The sequence below is a fragment of the Pseudophryne corroboree genome, unplaced genomic scaffold (assembly GCF_028390025.1).
Source record: "Pseudophryne corroboree isolate aPseCor3 unplaced genomic scaffold, aPseCor3.hap2 scaffold_1012, whole genome shotgun sequence".
NCBI lineage: Eukaryota > Metazoa > Chordata > Amphibia > Anura > Myobatrachidae > Pseudophryne > Pseudophryne corroboree.
The window spans coordinates 71,104-89,359 of record NW_026967639.1 but is presented as its reverse complement, the minus strand read 5'-3'; the positions used below and the strand labels follow the sequence as shown (position 1 = coordinate 89,359).

Below are 18,256 nucleotides of genomic sequence, written 5' to 3'. Positions count from 1 at the left end.
CCCCCTCCTGGCTGTCATCCTACAGTACCTGTCTGACCTGTGTCACCTCTCATGACTCCACCTCCCCCTTTTTTCCCTTAATTGTAGGTTTTCCCAAATACACACACACACACACACACACACACACACACACACACACACACACACACACACACACACACACCTTAACTGGTCATCTCTAGACTTGACTACTGTAATCTCCTGACTGTCCTCCCTAACTCCCTTCAAGCTTCTCTCTCTTGCATCTCTGACCTTATCTCCCTTTACACTCCCACCCGTCCTCTGCTAATGCCCGCCGACTCTCCTGCCTACTGATTACTTCCTCCCTCTCCTATCGCCAAGATTTCTCACGTGCTGCTCCCTTTCTCTAGAATTCTCTACCTCTCCCCCTCAGACTCTCCACCTCTCTACAGAACTTGAAAGACCCACTACTACAGCAAACCCAGCCAAATCTCGTCCTAACCCTCTGATCACTTCCTAGTCCATCTGTGTTACCCCTGTCTATGTGCCCCTCCCTTATAGAATGTAAGCTCTGAAGAGCAGGGTCCTCTTCCCTCATAATTGGGCGCTGCGGATGCCATGTTGCGCCATATAAAAAAAAGTATAATAATAATAAGTTTAGCCCAGCCTAATAGGTCATAGTGTTGTTAATAATACATATATGGTACAGTTTCTCAGCAGCAGCATAAGAATAATAGCAGCGCTATATCAGTGCATATAACGCCTCATAGTCTATGGTGATAAACAGACCCTCCAGGTGATCACTCGGTCAGTCCCCCATCCACAGTCAGTCCGAGCTCAGCGCTGCTTAGCTTCCCAGGTCAGAGTGTTGGACCCACAGGACCTTACAGCGATTACAAGACATCTCTACATGGCCTATTCTTGGGTTCAGTCGCATGTAATAATCCCTCCTGTGTTGCCGTACCTCTGTGTGGTGCAGTGTGTGTATACTGTGCTGTATTATATATCTGTACGTGGCGCGTATAATAGTGAAATCTGTGGCTGGTGCATTTTCCTGATACAGGTCCTCTCTGTACATCACATATAAACCCTGGATGATGAGTTGTGCGCTGTGTGTTATGCACATCCTGATATTGTAATCATGGACTTTCTGTATTGTTGCGTCCGTTATAAAATTGGACCCTGATGAATAATGATTGGGGACCTGTAGGTGGGTAAGTATAATAGTACAGATCAGAGCTGGGGCAGCTGAGGTTACACAGCAGGTTTGCCCAGGTTTAATAAAAAAAAAAAGACTTGAAAATAAAGATTATGTCAAATAATCTTCATAAATACCTTGTTTATTTTTATTTTTTTGCAAGGCTGCAAGAGGAGAAATATACCTACGGGAGTAAAACTATAGACAATAAAACACCAGTTACTGATCATCTGAAGATGGACAAGGATAAAAATGTGATGACAGAAAACATATTAAATATCACTTTGGAGATAATCTACCTGCTGACTGGAGAGGTGAGAGACAATGAGAGCATAATAGCGACATCACGTATATCTATAGTAATAATACAGGGACATGACTGGGGAGGTGAGGAGATCTTGGAGCATCACAGTGACATCACTTATATCTATAGTAATACAGGGACATGACTGGGGAGGTGAGGGGATCTGAGAGTGTCACACTGACATCAAATATCTTTAGTAATAATACAGGGACATGACTGGGGAGGGGATCTGAGTGTATACAGTGATAATTTGTGTCTCCCCAATACACAGGATTACACAATAGTGAAGAAGACATCCGGTGAGTGTGAGACACCTTGCTGCCATCCCCATGTGTCAGTTGGACTAAGTGTGGCCCAGAGCCTCATCACGGTGCCTCCCCCTCACTCACAGATACATGAGAAACACAATGACCAGAGGATCCTGGAACTCACTAACAAGATCATTCAGCTGCTGACTGGAGAGGTGACTGCTGGGAATGGGACATTATACAGTAACACTGGGGGATGTGTCTGGGTGATGACTGGAGAGGTGACTGCCGGGAATGGGGTATTATAGAGTAACACCGGGGGATGTGTCTGGGTGATGACTGGAGAGGTGACTGCTGGGAATGGGGTATTATACAGTAACACCAGGGGACGTGTCTGGGTGAGGACTGGAGAGGTGACTGCTGGGAATGGGACATTATACAGTAACACCAGGGGATGTGTCTGGGTGATGACTGGAGAGGTGACTGCTGGGAATGGGACATTATACAGTAACACCAGGGGACTTGTCTTGGTGATGACTGGAGAGGGGACTGCTGGGAATGTGTCATTATACAGTAACACCAGGGGATGTGTTTGGGTGATGACTGGAGAGATGACTGCCAGGAATGGGGCATTATACAGTAACACCAGGGGACGTGTCTGGGTGAAGACTGGAGAGGTGACTGCTGGGAATGGGACATTATACAGTAACACCAGGGTATGTGTCTGGGTGATGTCTGTAGAGGTGACTGCTGGGAATGGGACATTATACAGTAACAGGGGGACGTGTCTGGGTGATGACTGGAGAGGTGACTGCTGGGAATGGAACATTATACAGTAACACCAGGGGATGTGTCTGGGTGATGACTGGAGAGGTGACTGCTGGGAATGGGACATTATACAGTAACATCAGGGGACATGTCTGGGTGATGACTGGAGAGGTGACTGCTGGGAATGGGACATTATACAGTAACACCAGGGGACGTGTCTGGGTGATGACTGGAGAGGTGACTGCTGGGAATGGGGCATTATACAGTAACACCGGGGGATGTGTCTAGGTGATGACTGGAGAGGTGACTGCTGGGAATGGGACATTATACAGTAACACCAGGGGACGTGTCTGGGTGATGACTGGAGAGGTGACTGCTGGGAATGTGTCATCATACAGTAACACCAGTGGATGTGTCTGGGTGATGACTGGAGAGGTGACTGCTGGGAATGGGACATTATACAGTAACATCAGGGGACATGTCTGGGTGATGACTGGAGAGGTGACGGCTGGGAATGGGGCATTATACAGTAACACCGGGGGATGTGTCTAGGTGATGACTGGAGAAGTGACTGCTGGGAATGGGACATTATACAGTAACACCAGGGGATGTGTCTGGGTGATGACTGGAGAGGTGACTGCTGGGAATGGGACATTATACAGTAACATCAGGGGACATGTCTGGGTGATGACTGGAGAGGTGACGGCTGGGAATGGGGCATTATACAGTAACACCGGGGGATGTGTCTAGGTGATGACTGGAGAAGTGACTGCTGGGAATGGGACATTATACAGTAACACCAGGGGATGTGTCTGGGTGATGACTGGAGAGGTGACTGCTGGGAATGGGGCATTATACAGTAACACCAGGGGATGTGTCTGGGTGATGACTGGAGAGGTGACTGCTGGGAATGGGGCATTATACAGTAACACCAGGGGATGTGTCTGGGTGATGACTGGAGAGGTGACTGTTGGGAATGGAACATTATACAGTAACACCAGGGGATGTGTCTGGGTGATGACTGGAGAGGTGATTGCTGGGAATGGGACATTATACAGTAACACCAGGGGATGTGTCTGGGTGATGTCTGGAGAGGTGACTGCTGGGAATGGGACATTATACAGTAACACCAGGGACGTGTCTGGGTGATGACTGGAGAGGTGACTGCTGGGAATGGGACATTATACAGTAACACCAGGGTATGTGTCTGGGTGATGTCTGTAGAGGTGACTGGTGGGAATGGGACATTATACAGTAACAGGGGGACGTGTCTGGGTGATGACTGGAGAGGTGACTGCTGGGAATGGGGCATTATACAGTAACACCAGGGTATGTGTCTGGGTGATGTCTGTAGAGGTGACTGCTGGGAATGGGACATTATACAGTAACACCAGGGGATGTGTCTGGGTGATGACTGGAGAGGTGACTGCTGGGAATGGGGCATTATACAGTAACACCAGGGGATGTGTCTGGGTGATGACTGGAGAGGTGACTACTGGGAATGGGGCATTATACAGTAACACCAGGGGATGTGTCTGGGTGATGACTGGAGAGGTGATTGCTGGGAATGGGACATTATACAGTAACACCAGGGGATGTGTCTGGGTGATGACTGGAGAGGTGATTGCTGGGAATGGGACATTATACAGTAACACCAGGGTATGTGTCTGGGTGATGTCTGTAGAGGTGATTGCTGGGAATGGGACATTATACAGTAACACCAGGGGATGTGTCTGGGTGATGTCTGTAGAGGTGACTGCTGGGAATGGGACATTATACAGTAACACCAGGGGACGTGTCTGGGTGATGACTGGAGAGGTGACTGCTGGGAATGGGGCAATGTACAGTAACACCAGGGGACGTGTCTGGGTGATGACTGGAGAGGTGACTGCTGGGAATGGGGCATTATACAGTAACAGGGGGACGTGTCTGGGTGATGACTGGAGAGGTGACTGCTGGGAATGGGGCATTATACAGTAACACCAGGGTATGTGTCTGGGTGATGTCTGTAGAGGTGACTGCTGGGAATGGGACATTATACAGTAACACCAGGGAACGTGTCTGGGTGATGACTGGAGAGGTGACTGCTGGGAATGGGACATTATACAGTAACACCAGGGGACGTGTCTTGGTGATGACTGGAGAGGTGACTGCTGGGAATGGGACATTATACAGTAACACCAGGGGACGTGTCTGGGTGATGACTGGAGAGGTGACTGCTGGGAATGGGGCATTATACAGTAACACCGGGGGATGTGTCTGGGTGATGACTGGAGAGGTGACTGCTGGGAATGGGACATTATACAGTAACACCAAGGGACATGTCTGGGTGATGACTGGAGAGGTGACTGCTGGGAATGGGACATTATACGGTAACACCGGGGGACGTGTCTGGGTGATGACTGTATCACTGTGTGTGTCAGGTTCCTATAAGGTGTCAGGATGTCACTGTCTATGTCTCCATGCAGGAGGTGGAGTATATAGAGGAACACAGGGGTCTGTACAAGGACGTGATGATGGAGAATCACCGGCCCCTCACATCACTGGGTAAGAGGAGACTGTCATGTATTGTACTGGGGAGAGCAGGTATGGGGGACCCCTATATTCACACATCATCTGATAATCACATATATACACTGTACTCAGTCACTGTGTGTCTCCTACAGATGGGCCCAGTAACAGAGATACCCCAGAGAGATGTCCCCGTCCTCTGTATTCCCAGGATTGTACAGAGGAGAATCACAGGATCCCACAGGAGGATCAGGTAGGTGGGATTTAGGGTCTCGCCAATATACCAAAGTGACTCTGCCTTTATAATAATAATATTAATAACAGCACAATTATTATTATTTTCACATAGCACAATCATAAGTGTGACGGGGCTGGGAAAGGTTAGGCTACGGGCGAGGCCAGTTTTAGGCTGCAGTGGGAGGATTAGATTTAGGCTGTGGGGGTGTCAGGTTTCTGTTTTTTGTCTGTTCCCAGAGGGGGCACTAGTGGGTCAGGGCTGGTGCGGTGTATAAAACAAGGAGGCTTGATAAAAGTCCTGCGCATAAGCACTGGTGTTTATTGTGTCAGAGGTGACATAGTAGTTGGAAACAGATGGGATGATATACAATGGATAGTCAGGGCCGGTGCAAGGTTTCTCAGCATCCTAGGCACATCTTCCGCTGCTGCCCTCCCCCCCCCCCCCCCCCTTCCCCACACATACACACACACACACACGCACACACACACACACACACACACACTTCAATACCCAACGCCTGAGGTGAAAAGGAGTATCAGGGTTTGGTTAGTGGTAATCATACTAGGGTTAGGGGTTAGTTTACTGGATTGGGTTAGGATATTTGGGATATGGCATTAGGGTTGTTTTAGTGGTTTATGCTAGGGAATTAGGGTTAGTTAGGGGTGTGGGGTAGAGTATTAGGGATAGGCTATTACGGTTGGTATAAGGTATTGGGGGTTATGATTAGGGAAATGTTTGGATATATTATATATAGATATTGATAGATAGACTCCTGTACTTATGGGTGGCACTCCACGGATTTCAAAGAAGTATGCACATACGCATAAATAGCTTAACAACGTTTCAGATGCATCGTAAGATGCAGTATTACAGCACCTGAAACATTGATAAGCTATTTCTGCTATGTGCATACTTCTTTGCAATCCGTGGAGCGCTGCCCATAAGTACATGAAAAGGTTTGAAATTGGCAATTTCAGGGAGGGCACTCGGGTTCATGCAAAAGCTTTTCTGTTTTCTTAAAAAAAAGAATATATATATATATATATATATTTATGTGTGTGTGTGTGTGTATATATATATATATATATATATATATATATATATATATATATATACATACACACATACACATAAACACCAGAGGTCCGGCTGTCCCAAGTATTGTATAATGGTCTGGGTGCCCGCAAATGAACAAGTATATAAGAGACGGAGGTGCAGCACTCACAGATATAGAAATACACTTACTACCGCAATATGTCCCAGCAACGTTTCAGTGCCTTTATTCACGATACTGTAATCTGCTTGACAGTGTTGTGAATAGGGGTGTCAGAATGTTTTTTGGTTGGGGGTGCAAGATAAAATCTCAGTTTGGCGCCCCTAACTTCTAGCCACCTTAGACAGGTCACTTGTAGCCAGTGGTCGAAGGGGAAATTTTTAAGTGGGGGTATGCAAAAGTGAAGGTTACGCCCTCTGGAAAAGGTGTCATTCAGTTTAGTTTACCACTCCATATACCCCTTATACACATTATGCACCACAATAGTAGGACCCCTTATACTATCTGGTACTGGTGCCCCTTTGACATTATACCACACGGTGTGAGCCGAAATTCACATAAAGCAAACGATATGAGCCAAAATTCACATTATAGCACACGGTGGTGTCACGACTGAGGGTTTAGGCTGACGGGAGGAAGCCTCAGTTGTAGGGGCTGAGATGAAATTAAACCTGGGAGGATTAATCAGACCCCTGGACATGTAAGTGCAGAATGATTACCCGAAGGTGTGACCATGACAACCAGTTTAAAATTCAAAATAAAAGTTTATTAACAGACTCCGTGTAATAACAAGCAGCATTCAAAGTAAATCAAAGACAGTGGCAAATAACACAGTTCCTGGATCACATAACCATAGGAGGTATCTCAGAGCACTGGTAGGCATAGAACAGATGTAAAAGTCCTTTGATGGAATCACCTTACCAGGCCTGGTTGTAGTAGTGGAGATAGCCGAGGAACATGCCAGTAGTTGTAACAGGTGAATCTGTAATTTGAGTATGCTGCTGTATCAGCTGGATGGAACCAGCCAGGTGGTAAGACACGGAGTGGATGCTGAGTGGAATCAGCCGGGTGATGAAACACAGAGTGAATGCTGAATGGAATCAGCCAGGTACTAAAGTCACGGAGTGGATGCTGGATGGAACCAGCCAGGTGATAAAACACAGAGTGGATGATGTGAGATGCTTGGGAGCGTAGAAACAGAATAGCTGATAGATGATTACCGGTGGTAGTGGATACTGCTGGTAAGATAGGATCCGCTGGATCTGCACCAGTGTTTGGTAGAAGCTGGAATCTGTTGAAAGCTGGCTGCTGGAAGCAGATAGTAGATAGCTGGAAACTGGACAGCCACGGAGGACTGTAGAGTCAGGCTGCACCGCAGGATGGTGGGCAGGTGCGGGTCTCTTTGTGGATGCTGGAGACAGGAACTGGAACCTGGAGAAACAAGCCACAGGAGAGAGAGACTGGAACAAGGTATGACATTCAAAGCACTGACATCTATCTGGCCCAGACACAGGATACTTATACCTGCTGCTATGCAGGCATTGGCTGGGCAATTATGCAGATTCCAGAGACGGTGGATTGGAGGAATTGGAGCATGTGATCAAATCCAACATGGCTGCGCCCATGCTGGAACCTGGAGGGAAAACTAGTTTGAAATGAAATGTGCAAACATAGTGATAATGGCGGCGCCGGCCGCGGAGGACAGGAGACGCCAGATGACTGTTATATGCTGAGACACTTGGATGGCAGCAGAGGCCGCGGCAGGCATGATACACTATTCTGAGACCCTGCAGTAATAACACAGTAACGGTGTTGGATTCAAACATGGCGCCGCTGTGGTAGTGTCTCAGAATGACAGGAGGGATCCGGACTTGGAACGCTGGGCCAGTCTCAGAAGACACCTAAACGGCAGGTAATGGCGTCCAGATACCCGGCTCGTGACAGGTGGGAGCCAAAATCACATTATAACACACGGTATGAGCCGAAATTCACATTATACCACATGGAATGAGACAAAATTCAGAGAGCGTGAACATAGAGACAGGGAGAGTGACAGAGGGACAGGGAGAGTGACAGCAGGGATAGGGACAGAGAGAGGGACAGCAGGGACATAGGGACAGAGAGAGGGACAGCAGGGACATAGGGACAGAGAGAGGGACAGCAGGGACATAGGGACAGAGAGAGGGACAGCAGGGACATAGGGACAGAGAGAGGGACAGCAGGGACATAGGGACAGAGAGAGGGACAGTAAGGGCATACAGTAGGGACTAGGGAGAGAGAAAGACAGCAGGGTAAGATTACCGATTTAGCAGCGGCGGTGCTGAGGATGCTGTTGTCTGCGATGTGGTCCAGAGGAGGCAGAGAAGGACTTACGGCGGTGACGGGGCGGCGGCGGCGTAGTGTAAGAGGAGGCAGGGGCGGCAGCGTTGCAAGGAGGAGGCGGCTGTGGTCGGCGGCACTGCGGCTCCTATGAACACGGTGCTACTATTTCTAATCTGCCGTGGACCGGCGCTTGTATTCTGACTGTCGGGATGCCAAACACCGGGATCACAACTACATACCCCACATGTCACCCTGCACTCAGCCATACAGCACTTACCATCACTGCACACTGCTTTACTGCACCCCCATGACACCCTGCACCCCATGTCACCCTGCCTTACTGAACCTCCATGTTACCCTGCAGCCAGCAGACCCCAAATAGCCAACCTCACCTCCCCAGGCTGGTAACCAGGGACAGGACTCCACTCTCTGCAGGAACTATGATATTGGCCACGCTTCAGCGTCTTCGGTGTGCAGAGAGCCAGTGGTGCAAGAAGAAGGTGCTGTGAAACTGCTGCTGACGCCCTGCAGTATCTCAACGCAGCTCCCTGCTGCCGTACTCTTCCCATTTGTGCTTTACACACAGCGCGGAAGAAAGGGAGAGAGGAGGGGGGGGGGGGGGGGGGGCGGCTGTGATCGATTCTCCCTCCCTCTGCAGAACTGCTCATCGCATCTCTAATGGCCGGGAGTGTGTCCCTTTGCTGGGGGAGGGAACTATGCAGAGTTCCTGCTCACCCTCGGAGCGCAGCAGCACCTGGGCTTGCACGGAGTCCAATGCCATGGACTCCACACACAGCTGGCAGGCGGCCCCACGGGAGTCGAGTAGAGCGGCAGCGCCCTCCATAACATGGCGCCCTCTACTCCGCGTGATGGTCGGGCCGGCACTGGCTGCAGCGGCAATCACAGGCAGGGGATGGCGGTCTGGATCCAGGTGGATGGCTCCTCTCGTATTGTACTGTACTGTAGTAATAATTGAAGAAAAGCAGAACTCCGGTATTTTGTAAAAGCACACAGTCTCTATAACATAGAAATACTTTGGCCTAGCACGGCCCAGGCAGGAGACTGTCCTAACTCAGCAAGAGAGTTAAATGCTGGATACAATGCACAGGATGAAATGCTGATAATTAGGTGCACACCTGAGGAAAGTCTCTTACTGCAGATGGAAGTAGTGACCTGTGGCTGGAATCTGAAGCCAGGAGACGCCTGTTCACTGGAAGTGATGCGATGGAGAATGCGGATTCCTGACTGGGGGTAGGTTAGGGTTAGGCTGTGGGGAGGGTGTGTTAGGATTAGTAACTAAGAAGGGGGTTTTAGGGTTAGGTACTAAAGGGGATAGTTAGATTTAGGTTGCGGGGAGGGGGGGTTAGGCTGCTGGAAGGGGGGGGTTAGGTATTGCCACCACCAGGGATGGTTAGGGTTAGGCTGCACAGAGATGGGTTTAGGGTTAGACCACATAACAATCAGGTGTCGGGATTCTGCTTTGGGTTTTCTGACCACTGGAATTCTAAGTGCTGGGATATTGATATGGCCCTTACCGGATTTAATATTACAGCAAGTAGAAAACCAGAGAGAGAGAGAGAAACCTAGAGAGCCAAAAAGCATAATACAGGGTTGGGTGGAGTTATTTTGGCCATAGCCGACACACCAGGAGGGGGTAAGGGAGAGAGGTATAATACTTACCCCTGTCCAGTGTTGGAATTGTCAATATCAGGTTGCTGCGATCAGTCATGTGACAGCCAGCATCCTGACCTCCTGCATTTAATACCCAATCTATTATTTGTGGTAATAATATTCCACGTTTTATATATTCCATCCACTAAATGTTCCGGGTGAGGCAGCCATCTATGTGCCCGATATGTAGAATTTTCCTGAGTTGAATAGGTCGCGCCTAGAAGAGATGACACAAAATGTTTGGTTGCAGTGTCCTAGCGCTAGAAGTAGGGTACTAACATAGTCATCAGATCCATGTCTTTCTCATATGTGAGTAGATTAGCATAGGTGTGCCCTCTCTTGGGGTAGATGGACAACTCCCAACACACAGCAGCCAGGAAAACAGCACACCAGTCCAGGGTATTTGTACAATCTAGCCGTGGTTAGTTTTATTGTGCAGTACAAAAACAAAACATTAAAATAAATCCTAGCCCAACTGAGCACTAACTAAACATTATAGATTCCCCTCTCTGAGCGGTAGGATCTAATGCCCTTACCACAAACACCGACCATACTGTATGCGCTGTACTACCATCTAATAACAAGCCTGCTGCTTGTGTCCTCAGGTAGGGAGCTTCGAGCCAAGCCCTGACACAGCATATGTAGGTGCAAGTTATTATTAGCCTGCTCTCAGGCTGAAGGACTAAAGACCCGAAATGGGCCTTTTGGCTGGAGCCCTCCCTTCTCTCTCACATCCACTTACTTCCCAGGAACCTTTTTTAAGGCTTTTTTTCAATAGCCCAAAAGCTCTCAGCACAGCATTAACACACATCTTCCTGGAGTTTCTAACATATATAGGCCAGTGGCAGAACTAGCGAGCGGTGGGCCCAGGTGCGACAAAATGCTTTGCCACACACACACACACACACACACACACACACACACACACACACACACACACACACACACACACACACACATCCCATCCAAGTCCACCCCCTCACCCCTGGAGAGTATTTGGTGAGGGGGACCTGCTCAGGGCCAGAGAAATGGATACCTAGCAACAGTGCCGTAACTAGACATTTTAGCACTGTGTGCAAGAAACGGCATCGGAGCCCCACCCCTGCATGCAAAACAGGGGCAGTCCGCGCCGTAGGCGCGCGCAAAAATACATAGTGGCGTGGCTTCGTGGGGAAGGGGTGTGGCCACAAAATAATACCAATTCATAAAACGGTGCACAGTAGTCTCCATTATTTAAATTACGCCGCACAGTAGCACCACTACACCAGGTAGAGACCCTTTTACACCTTACAGCGGACAGATTCCTTTTTCTACACATAACGGCAGACAGCGTCCCCTTTTTACACATAACGGCAGACAGCGTGCACTTTTTACACATAACGTCAGACAGCGACCCTTGTTACACATAGCGGCAGACAGCGTCCCCTTGTTACACATAACGTCAGACAGCGACCCTTGTTACACATAGCGGCAGACAGCGTCCCCTTGTTACACATAGCGGCAGACAGCGTCCCCTTGTTACACATAGCGGCAGACAGCGTCCCCTTGTTACACATAACGGCAGACAGCGTCCCCTTTTTACACATTACGGCGAAAGAAAGAAAGATACTTACCCTCTCCGCTGGCTCCGGCTCCTCAGTGCAGCGTCAGAGACGATTCCCGGGCAGTAGAGGGAGCCGCAGTAGCGCTTCGTTACTCGTTCTTTGAACCCATGGGGCCGGATGTAATGCAGTGCGAGACGGTTGGAGCACCAAGAATACGGCCAAACGCGTACTTTTTAAACAAAAAGATGCAATCATTTCCCGTGTAAATTTTTGGCGCTAAAAAAATAAATAAAATACACATTTGTACAGAGTCTTGGCACCCCAGCCGTCTTGTACTGCATTACATACAGCCTATCACGATATGAGTTGTGCTTAGCCTTTTACCAACGACGTGTGCGGAAATGGAGTAAGGGAGACCCCTAACAGGTGGTGGTGATGTAACTACTTAAAACGGCAAAATATAGAAACAGACAAGGGGGGGGGGGATATACAAAAAGCTGCGGTGCCGCTTCGGTAGGTGAAAACACGGATATTGCGATTAATGATTGATGGTAATTAACGCAGTATCAAATTAGAGGCCATCTTTATCGGCTGAAAAACACATGGTATCGGTGATACAGAGGCAAGAGATGAAACTCAATATAAAAATATTATTTTTTTCATAAGAAAAATAAAAAAAATTATGCACACACACAATATAAAATATATATATATACACACACATATATACATGTGATGCAACACAATTAAAACACCTAATTCCTACCAGAGGGAGAGGGTTGCTGCAGGCAGTAATACAAGCAAATGGAGACTCACCATGCACATAGGGAAATTAGGGAATGACCAGCAGCTCCAGCTCCTCTCTCTCTCTCCCTCCCTCTTATTATCACAGTGATGCTTGTCAGATCCCCGGCACCCAAACACAGAGAGAGAGAGAGAGAAAGCTGAGGGAGAGGCGGAATATAAACAGGAAGGGGGAGGGGCTGAGTTAGCTGCCCCTCCCTCCTTTTCCTGATTGACAAGACACTGTGCAGCAGCATTTTATTATAGGAGGAGGACCGAGGACGTGTGGAGGTGGAGGCGCTGTAGAGAGCCAGCAGCAGCAGCCAGTGAGACCTGAGAGTCTGACCGACTAATACGTTTGAGGGAGGGACGGACCCTCCTCCCTCTTCGGCCGGGACCCCTCCTGCTCCTTCCCTTGTAGCCGGGCTGCCGTTGAGTGTGTTACAGAGGCGGCGGGCGGCAGCCTGTCTGGTGCTGGCTGCGGGCGGGCGGCGGGACACAGACCCGACGGGAGCGCTGGTGCCTGCTGTGCGGCGGCATGATACAATGAGTCATTTGTGACTCATTGTAATGCCGGCGGCTGTGGGCCCTTGAGTGCGGCGGGGCCCCAGTGCACTGCACTGCCTGCCCTGCCAGTAGTTCCGCCCTTGATATAGGCCAAAAACCTGGGACAAACATAGGTGGTCATTCCGAGTTGTTCGCTCTGTAAATTTCATCGCATCGCAGCGATTTTCCGCTTAGTGCGCATGCGCAATGTTCGCACTGCGACTGCGCCAAGTAAATTTGCTATGAAGTTAGGTATTTTACTCACGCTTTTTCTTCGTTCAGGCGATCGTAATGTGATTGACAGGAAGTGGGTGTTACTGGGCGGAAACAGGCCGTTTTATGGGCGTGTGGGAAAAAACGCTACAGTTTCTGGGAAAAACGCGGGAGTGTCTGGAGAAACGGGGGCGTGGCTGGGCGAACGCTGGGTGTGTTTGTGACGTCAAACCAGGAACGACAAGCACTGAACTGATCGCACTGGCAGAGTAAATCTCGAGCTATTCAGAAACTGCACAGTGATGTCTTTTCGCAATATTGCGAATCTTTCGTTCGCAATTTTAAGAAGCTAAGATTCACTCCCAGTAGGCGGCGGCTTAGCGTGTGCAAAGCTGCTAAAATCGGCTTGCGAGCGAACAACTTGGAATGAGGGCCATAGCTCCTGTTTGTCACTTTCCAGTGCTTCTATCACATATTCCGCAATTAGTTTCAACCTGTGGAGCGGAACAACTGCAGCGCCCAAACAAAACACACAAGACAAAGTGTCTGCACTGGACAGTTTGCTTCCTGGCCTGTGCTCTTAAAATGTTATGTTTTGCAGTGTTGAGAACCACAAATAACCATCATTACTTTCCCATTGCTCTTTATTCTCAGACATCCATTTCAATGGGGCATGATCAGTGATCAACCGGAGTTTTCTTCCCAGCAAGTAGTAATTGAGAGTGCCTAATGCCCACTTTATTTTCAATGCTCTTTTCTCAATAATGGCATAGATTAACTCATGTTTTTTTAACCTTTTGCTTAAGTAAATAAGACTATGTTCTTCATCCTTTTTGTTCTGCGACAGGACCGCACCTATCCCTACATCCGATGCATCAGTTTGCACCACATATTCTCTTTGAAAGTCAGGAGTCATCAGAACTCATTGGGTACACAATGCTACTCTACTTTCAACACCTGAAAAGCCTTTTCGGCTTCAGGACTCCACGTAACCATAATTTTCTGTTTGCCCTTGGTAAGGACTGTCACTGGGACTGCAGTTGTGGCAAATTTGGGTAAAAACCTTCTATAATAACCCATGATTCCTAAGAGCGCTCTCACCTGCTTCTTATTTACTGGTGGTGGCCAATTTTGTATTGCCTTCATTTTATTAAGTTGGGGCTTTATCACACGTCTGCCAGTGGTGTAGCCAAGATACTTTACTTCTTCCATCCCTAGACAACTTATGTTGAGGTTGGCTGTCAATCCTGCTTTACGGATGGAGTCCAACACTGCTTGTACTCAGGGCATGTTAGACTGCCAATCAGGACTACAGATGATTATCATCCAGATAAACAGCAGCATACTGTCTATGGGCCTTAGAATTCTTTCCATCATCCTTTGTTAGGTGGTGGATGCCCAAATAACCCAAATGGCATTCTTGGTTAATGGCACTTGCCAATACCCTTCGGTTAAGTCTAGAGTGCTCAAGTTGTTCCTAATCTTTCAATAAGTTCATCAATCCAAGGCATTGGGTAGGCATTGAATGGTGGGCCTGATTCATGAAGGATTGCAAATGCAGTAGGAGGTGCATGCCACCTCTTGAATGCCTCTGCCTTTCAGTCAGGGAGAGGTTTTTACATTTTAGAGAAGAAATCACAGGACATTGGTTAACTGCACTAAGGGTAGCTTTTGCGATCTCTACTGAATTAGCCCATTGATACGTTATTGAATTTATGGAAATCATTGCAGAAGCGTAAACTCCCTTCTGGCTTCAGGACTTGACCACTCACGATGTAGCTCTTCAATTCCCCCAACTCCAACTTTTTTTAGTTTCTGTAGACACTGATTCCTGTTGGAAGGAATCTCTAGGATAACCTAGATCTCTAGGATAGGTCTCTAGGATAACCTCAATCCCTGGGTCAGTGATTAGGTCATGTTGTATGACTGTTGTTTTACCCGTATGTCTAAAAACAAAACTCTATTTTTTATGAGAAATATCTCTAGCCACCGGCTGTTAGACAGAAGAGAGAGTTTAAGCTATTGGGGGTAATTCTGAGTTGATCGCAGCAGTAACTTTGTTAGCAGTTGGGCAAAACCATGTGCACTGCAGGTATAACATGTGCAGAGAGAGTTAGATTTGGGTGTGGTGTGTTCAATCTGCAATCTAAATTGCAATGTAAAAAATAAAGCAGCCAGTATTTACCCTGCACAGAAACAAAATAACCCACCCAAATCTAACTCTCTCTGCACATGTTATATCTTCCTCCCCTGCAGCGCACATGGGGGGTAATTCCAAGTTGATCGCAGCAGGAAATTTTTTAGCAGTTGGGCAAAACCATGTGCACTGCAGGGGAGGCAGATATAACATGTGCAGAGAGAGTTACATTTGGGTAGGTTATTTTGTTTCTGTGCAGGGTAAATATTGTCTGCTTTATTTTTACACTGCAATTTAGATTGCAGATTGAACACACCACACCCAAATCTAACTCTCTCTGCACATGTTATATCTGTCCCCCATGCAGTGCACATGGTTTTGCCAAACTGCTAAAAAACTTGCTGCTGCGATCAACTCAGAATTACCCCCATTGTTACTTTAAGAACCAAAGGTTTACGGAGGGACTGGGATAGCTGACAGAGCTGCTCTGTGCTTCCAAGGTTTTATAAGATTTGTATGGTAGATCTGCTCTGGCTTTATTTTCCCGGGCTTATACACTTTATAATTAGCCTCCATCGCTTTTATTGGATTTCAAAGGGGAATGCCACTTAGCCAAAAGTTTAGTTTCTACTATAGGAACCAAACCAAGCCCTCTGTCCCCAGGAGTATAGACACATAACTGGGCATTGTGATTGTACACCTGCTGCTGTGCCCTGTTGGGCCTGTTCCAAGTGCTCTCCCACTGTCTGCATCACTGCAGCCATCCTCTCCTGCAATTAATCCCAATCTCTTCCATCTTTATCCAGCACTTTCTTTAGCATGTTCTTTAAAGTTTTGTTAAACCACTCCACTAACCCATCAGCCTGGGGGTGATATGCGGAGGTTCTTATCTGAGTCACCTTAAACAGTTGGCATCATTCTTTCATGATTTTCAACAAAATTGGGGTACCCTGGTCAGAATTTCCTATGGTATACCTAACCTGCTGAAGACTTGTACTAGTTATCTAGCAATAGTCTTTGATGTATTGTACAATGATATTGCTTCTGGGTATCTGGTAGCATAATCCATTATCACCAAAATATATTGATGGTCTTGTGTGGATTTTATTAGAGAGCCAACCAAATCTATAGCTATTCTTTTGGAACTGAACCTCAAAAATGGGTAACAGGACAAGCAGACTTTTAAAATGTGGTCTTGGAGCATGATACTGACATTCAGGGCAGGATGCACAATATTCAGATACTTCATCCTTTATGGGCCCCAGGACAGAAAAACCTCTGAAAATTCTCGCAGTGGTTTTTTCTGCCCCTAGGTAACCTGCAGTTATGTGACCATGAGCCAGGTCTAATACCATTCTTCTATATGCCTTGGGGACTACCAATTGTTCCACAATATCTTTCCCTTTCTTAGTCACTTTATGCAGAAAATCCTGATGTACTGCCATGTGAGGCTATAACACCTGACTATCTGGGTCTACGGGGTTTCCATCAATCAATTTTACATTCTCTCTAGCTTTGACCAGACTAGGGTCATTTATCTGCTCTAAGGCAAAGATCTCTTTTCTGGTTTCACGGTCAGGCAGCCAATCAACTGGTTCCACAACATTTCCTATCTCAGTAGGAGGTACATTATTCTGTGCCCCCCTACTGCTCTCATCATTCTCTGGCTCCCCAATCATCCACTACTGCTCTCATCATTCTCTGGCTCCCCAATCACCCACTACTGCGGTCCTCATTCTCTGGCTCCCCAATCATCCACTACTGCTCTCATCATCCACTACTGCTCTCATCATTCTCTGGCTTCCCAATCATCCATTACTGCTCTCATGATTCTTTGGTTCCCCAATCATCCACTACTGCTCTCATCATTCTCTGACTCCCCAATCACCTACTACTACTCTCATGACTCTCTGGCTCCCCATTCATACACTACTGCTCTCATCATTCTCTGGCTCCCCAATCATCCACTACTGCTCTCATCATTCTCTGGCTCCCCAATCATCCACTACTGCTCTCATCATTCTCTGGCTTCCCCATTATCCAAAACTGCTCTCATCATTCTCTGGCTTCCCCATTATCCAAAACTGCTCTCATCATTCTCTGGCTCTCTAATCATCCACTACTGCTCTCATCATTCTCTGGCTCCCCAATCATCCACTACTGCTCTCATCATTCACTGGCTCCCCAATCATCCACTACTGCTCTCATCATTCACTGGCTCCCCAATCAGTTAGCAGTTCCTCAGCTGTCATATACCTCTCAAATATTTCAACCAATTGGTCTTCTGTTTTAGGGACTGCATGGCTCACCCACTTGCACAGGATTGTAGGTAGGACCATAGATATCGATCCATAACAACCCTTTCTATGGTCTTGTCAGAAACTCCGTCTGTAGCTACTTTGTGGTGAGATGGATGAGGTCATGCATTTTAGAGCAGGGAGGGTTTTCTGTTTGGTATTCCCAGCAGTGACCTTGTTGGGCATGACCAATACTGTGACTCCTAATCAATCAGTCAGGCATAAGTCAAAATAGTGTTTTTGCTGTTCTCCAGACAGGATTGGTGGCACAAGGCTTTCCCACTGATCTTTAGGCTGACTCTCTAGCTGCGTTTTTTCAAAAGTGATTAGATAAGCTTCAACATCATCACTCGGGGTCATCTTTTTCCAGAAAGTGACTGGCCCATATGGAGCTAGAGTTAGTTAGAACGTTCATGGAAGTATCTCCTGACCGGGCTGCTAGCTGCTGTACCAGCTCCCGT

The 18,256-nt window shown here is 47.6% G+C and overlaps 1 protein-coding gene across 2 annotated transcripts in view; it reads left to right on the top strand.

Moving 5' to 3' along the window:
* Positions 1-18,256, top strand: part of LOC134987616 (zinc finger protein 271-like) — a 79,637-nt gene that overhangs the window by 13,989 nt on the left and 47,392 nt on the right. For both annotated transcript variants that reach the window (XM_063950505.1, XM_063950504.1), the window contains exons 2-5: positions 1,323-1,473; positions 1,735-1,926; positions 4,948-5,026; positions 5,146-5,243. In XM_063950505.1, the coding sequence (XP_063806575.1) occupies positions 1,323-1,473; positions 1,735-1,926; positions 4,948-5,026; positions 5,146-5,243 (520 nt within the window). The remainder of the gene's footprint in view (positions 1-1,322; positions 1,474-1,734; positions 1,927-4,947; positions 5,027-5,145; positions 5,244-18,256) is intronic.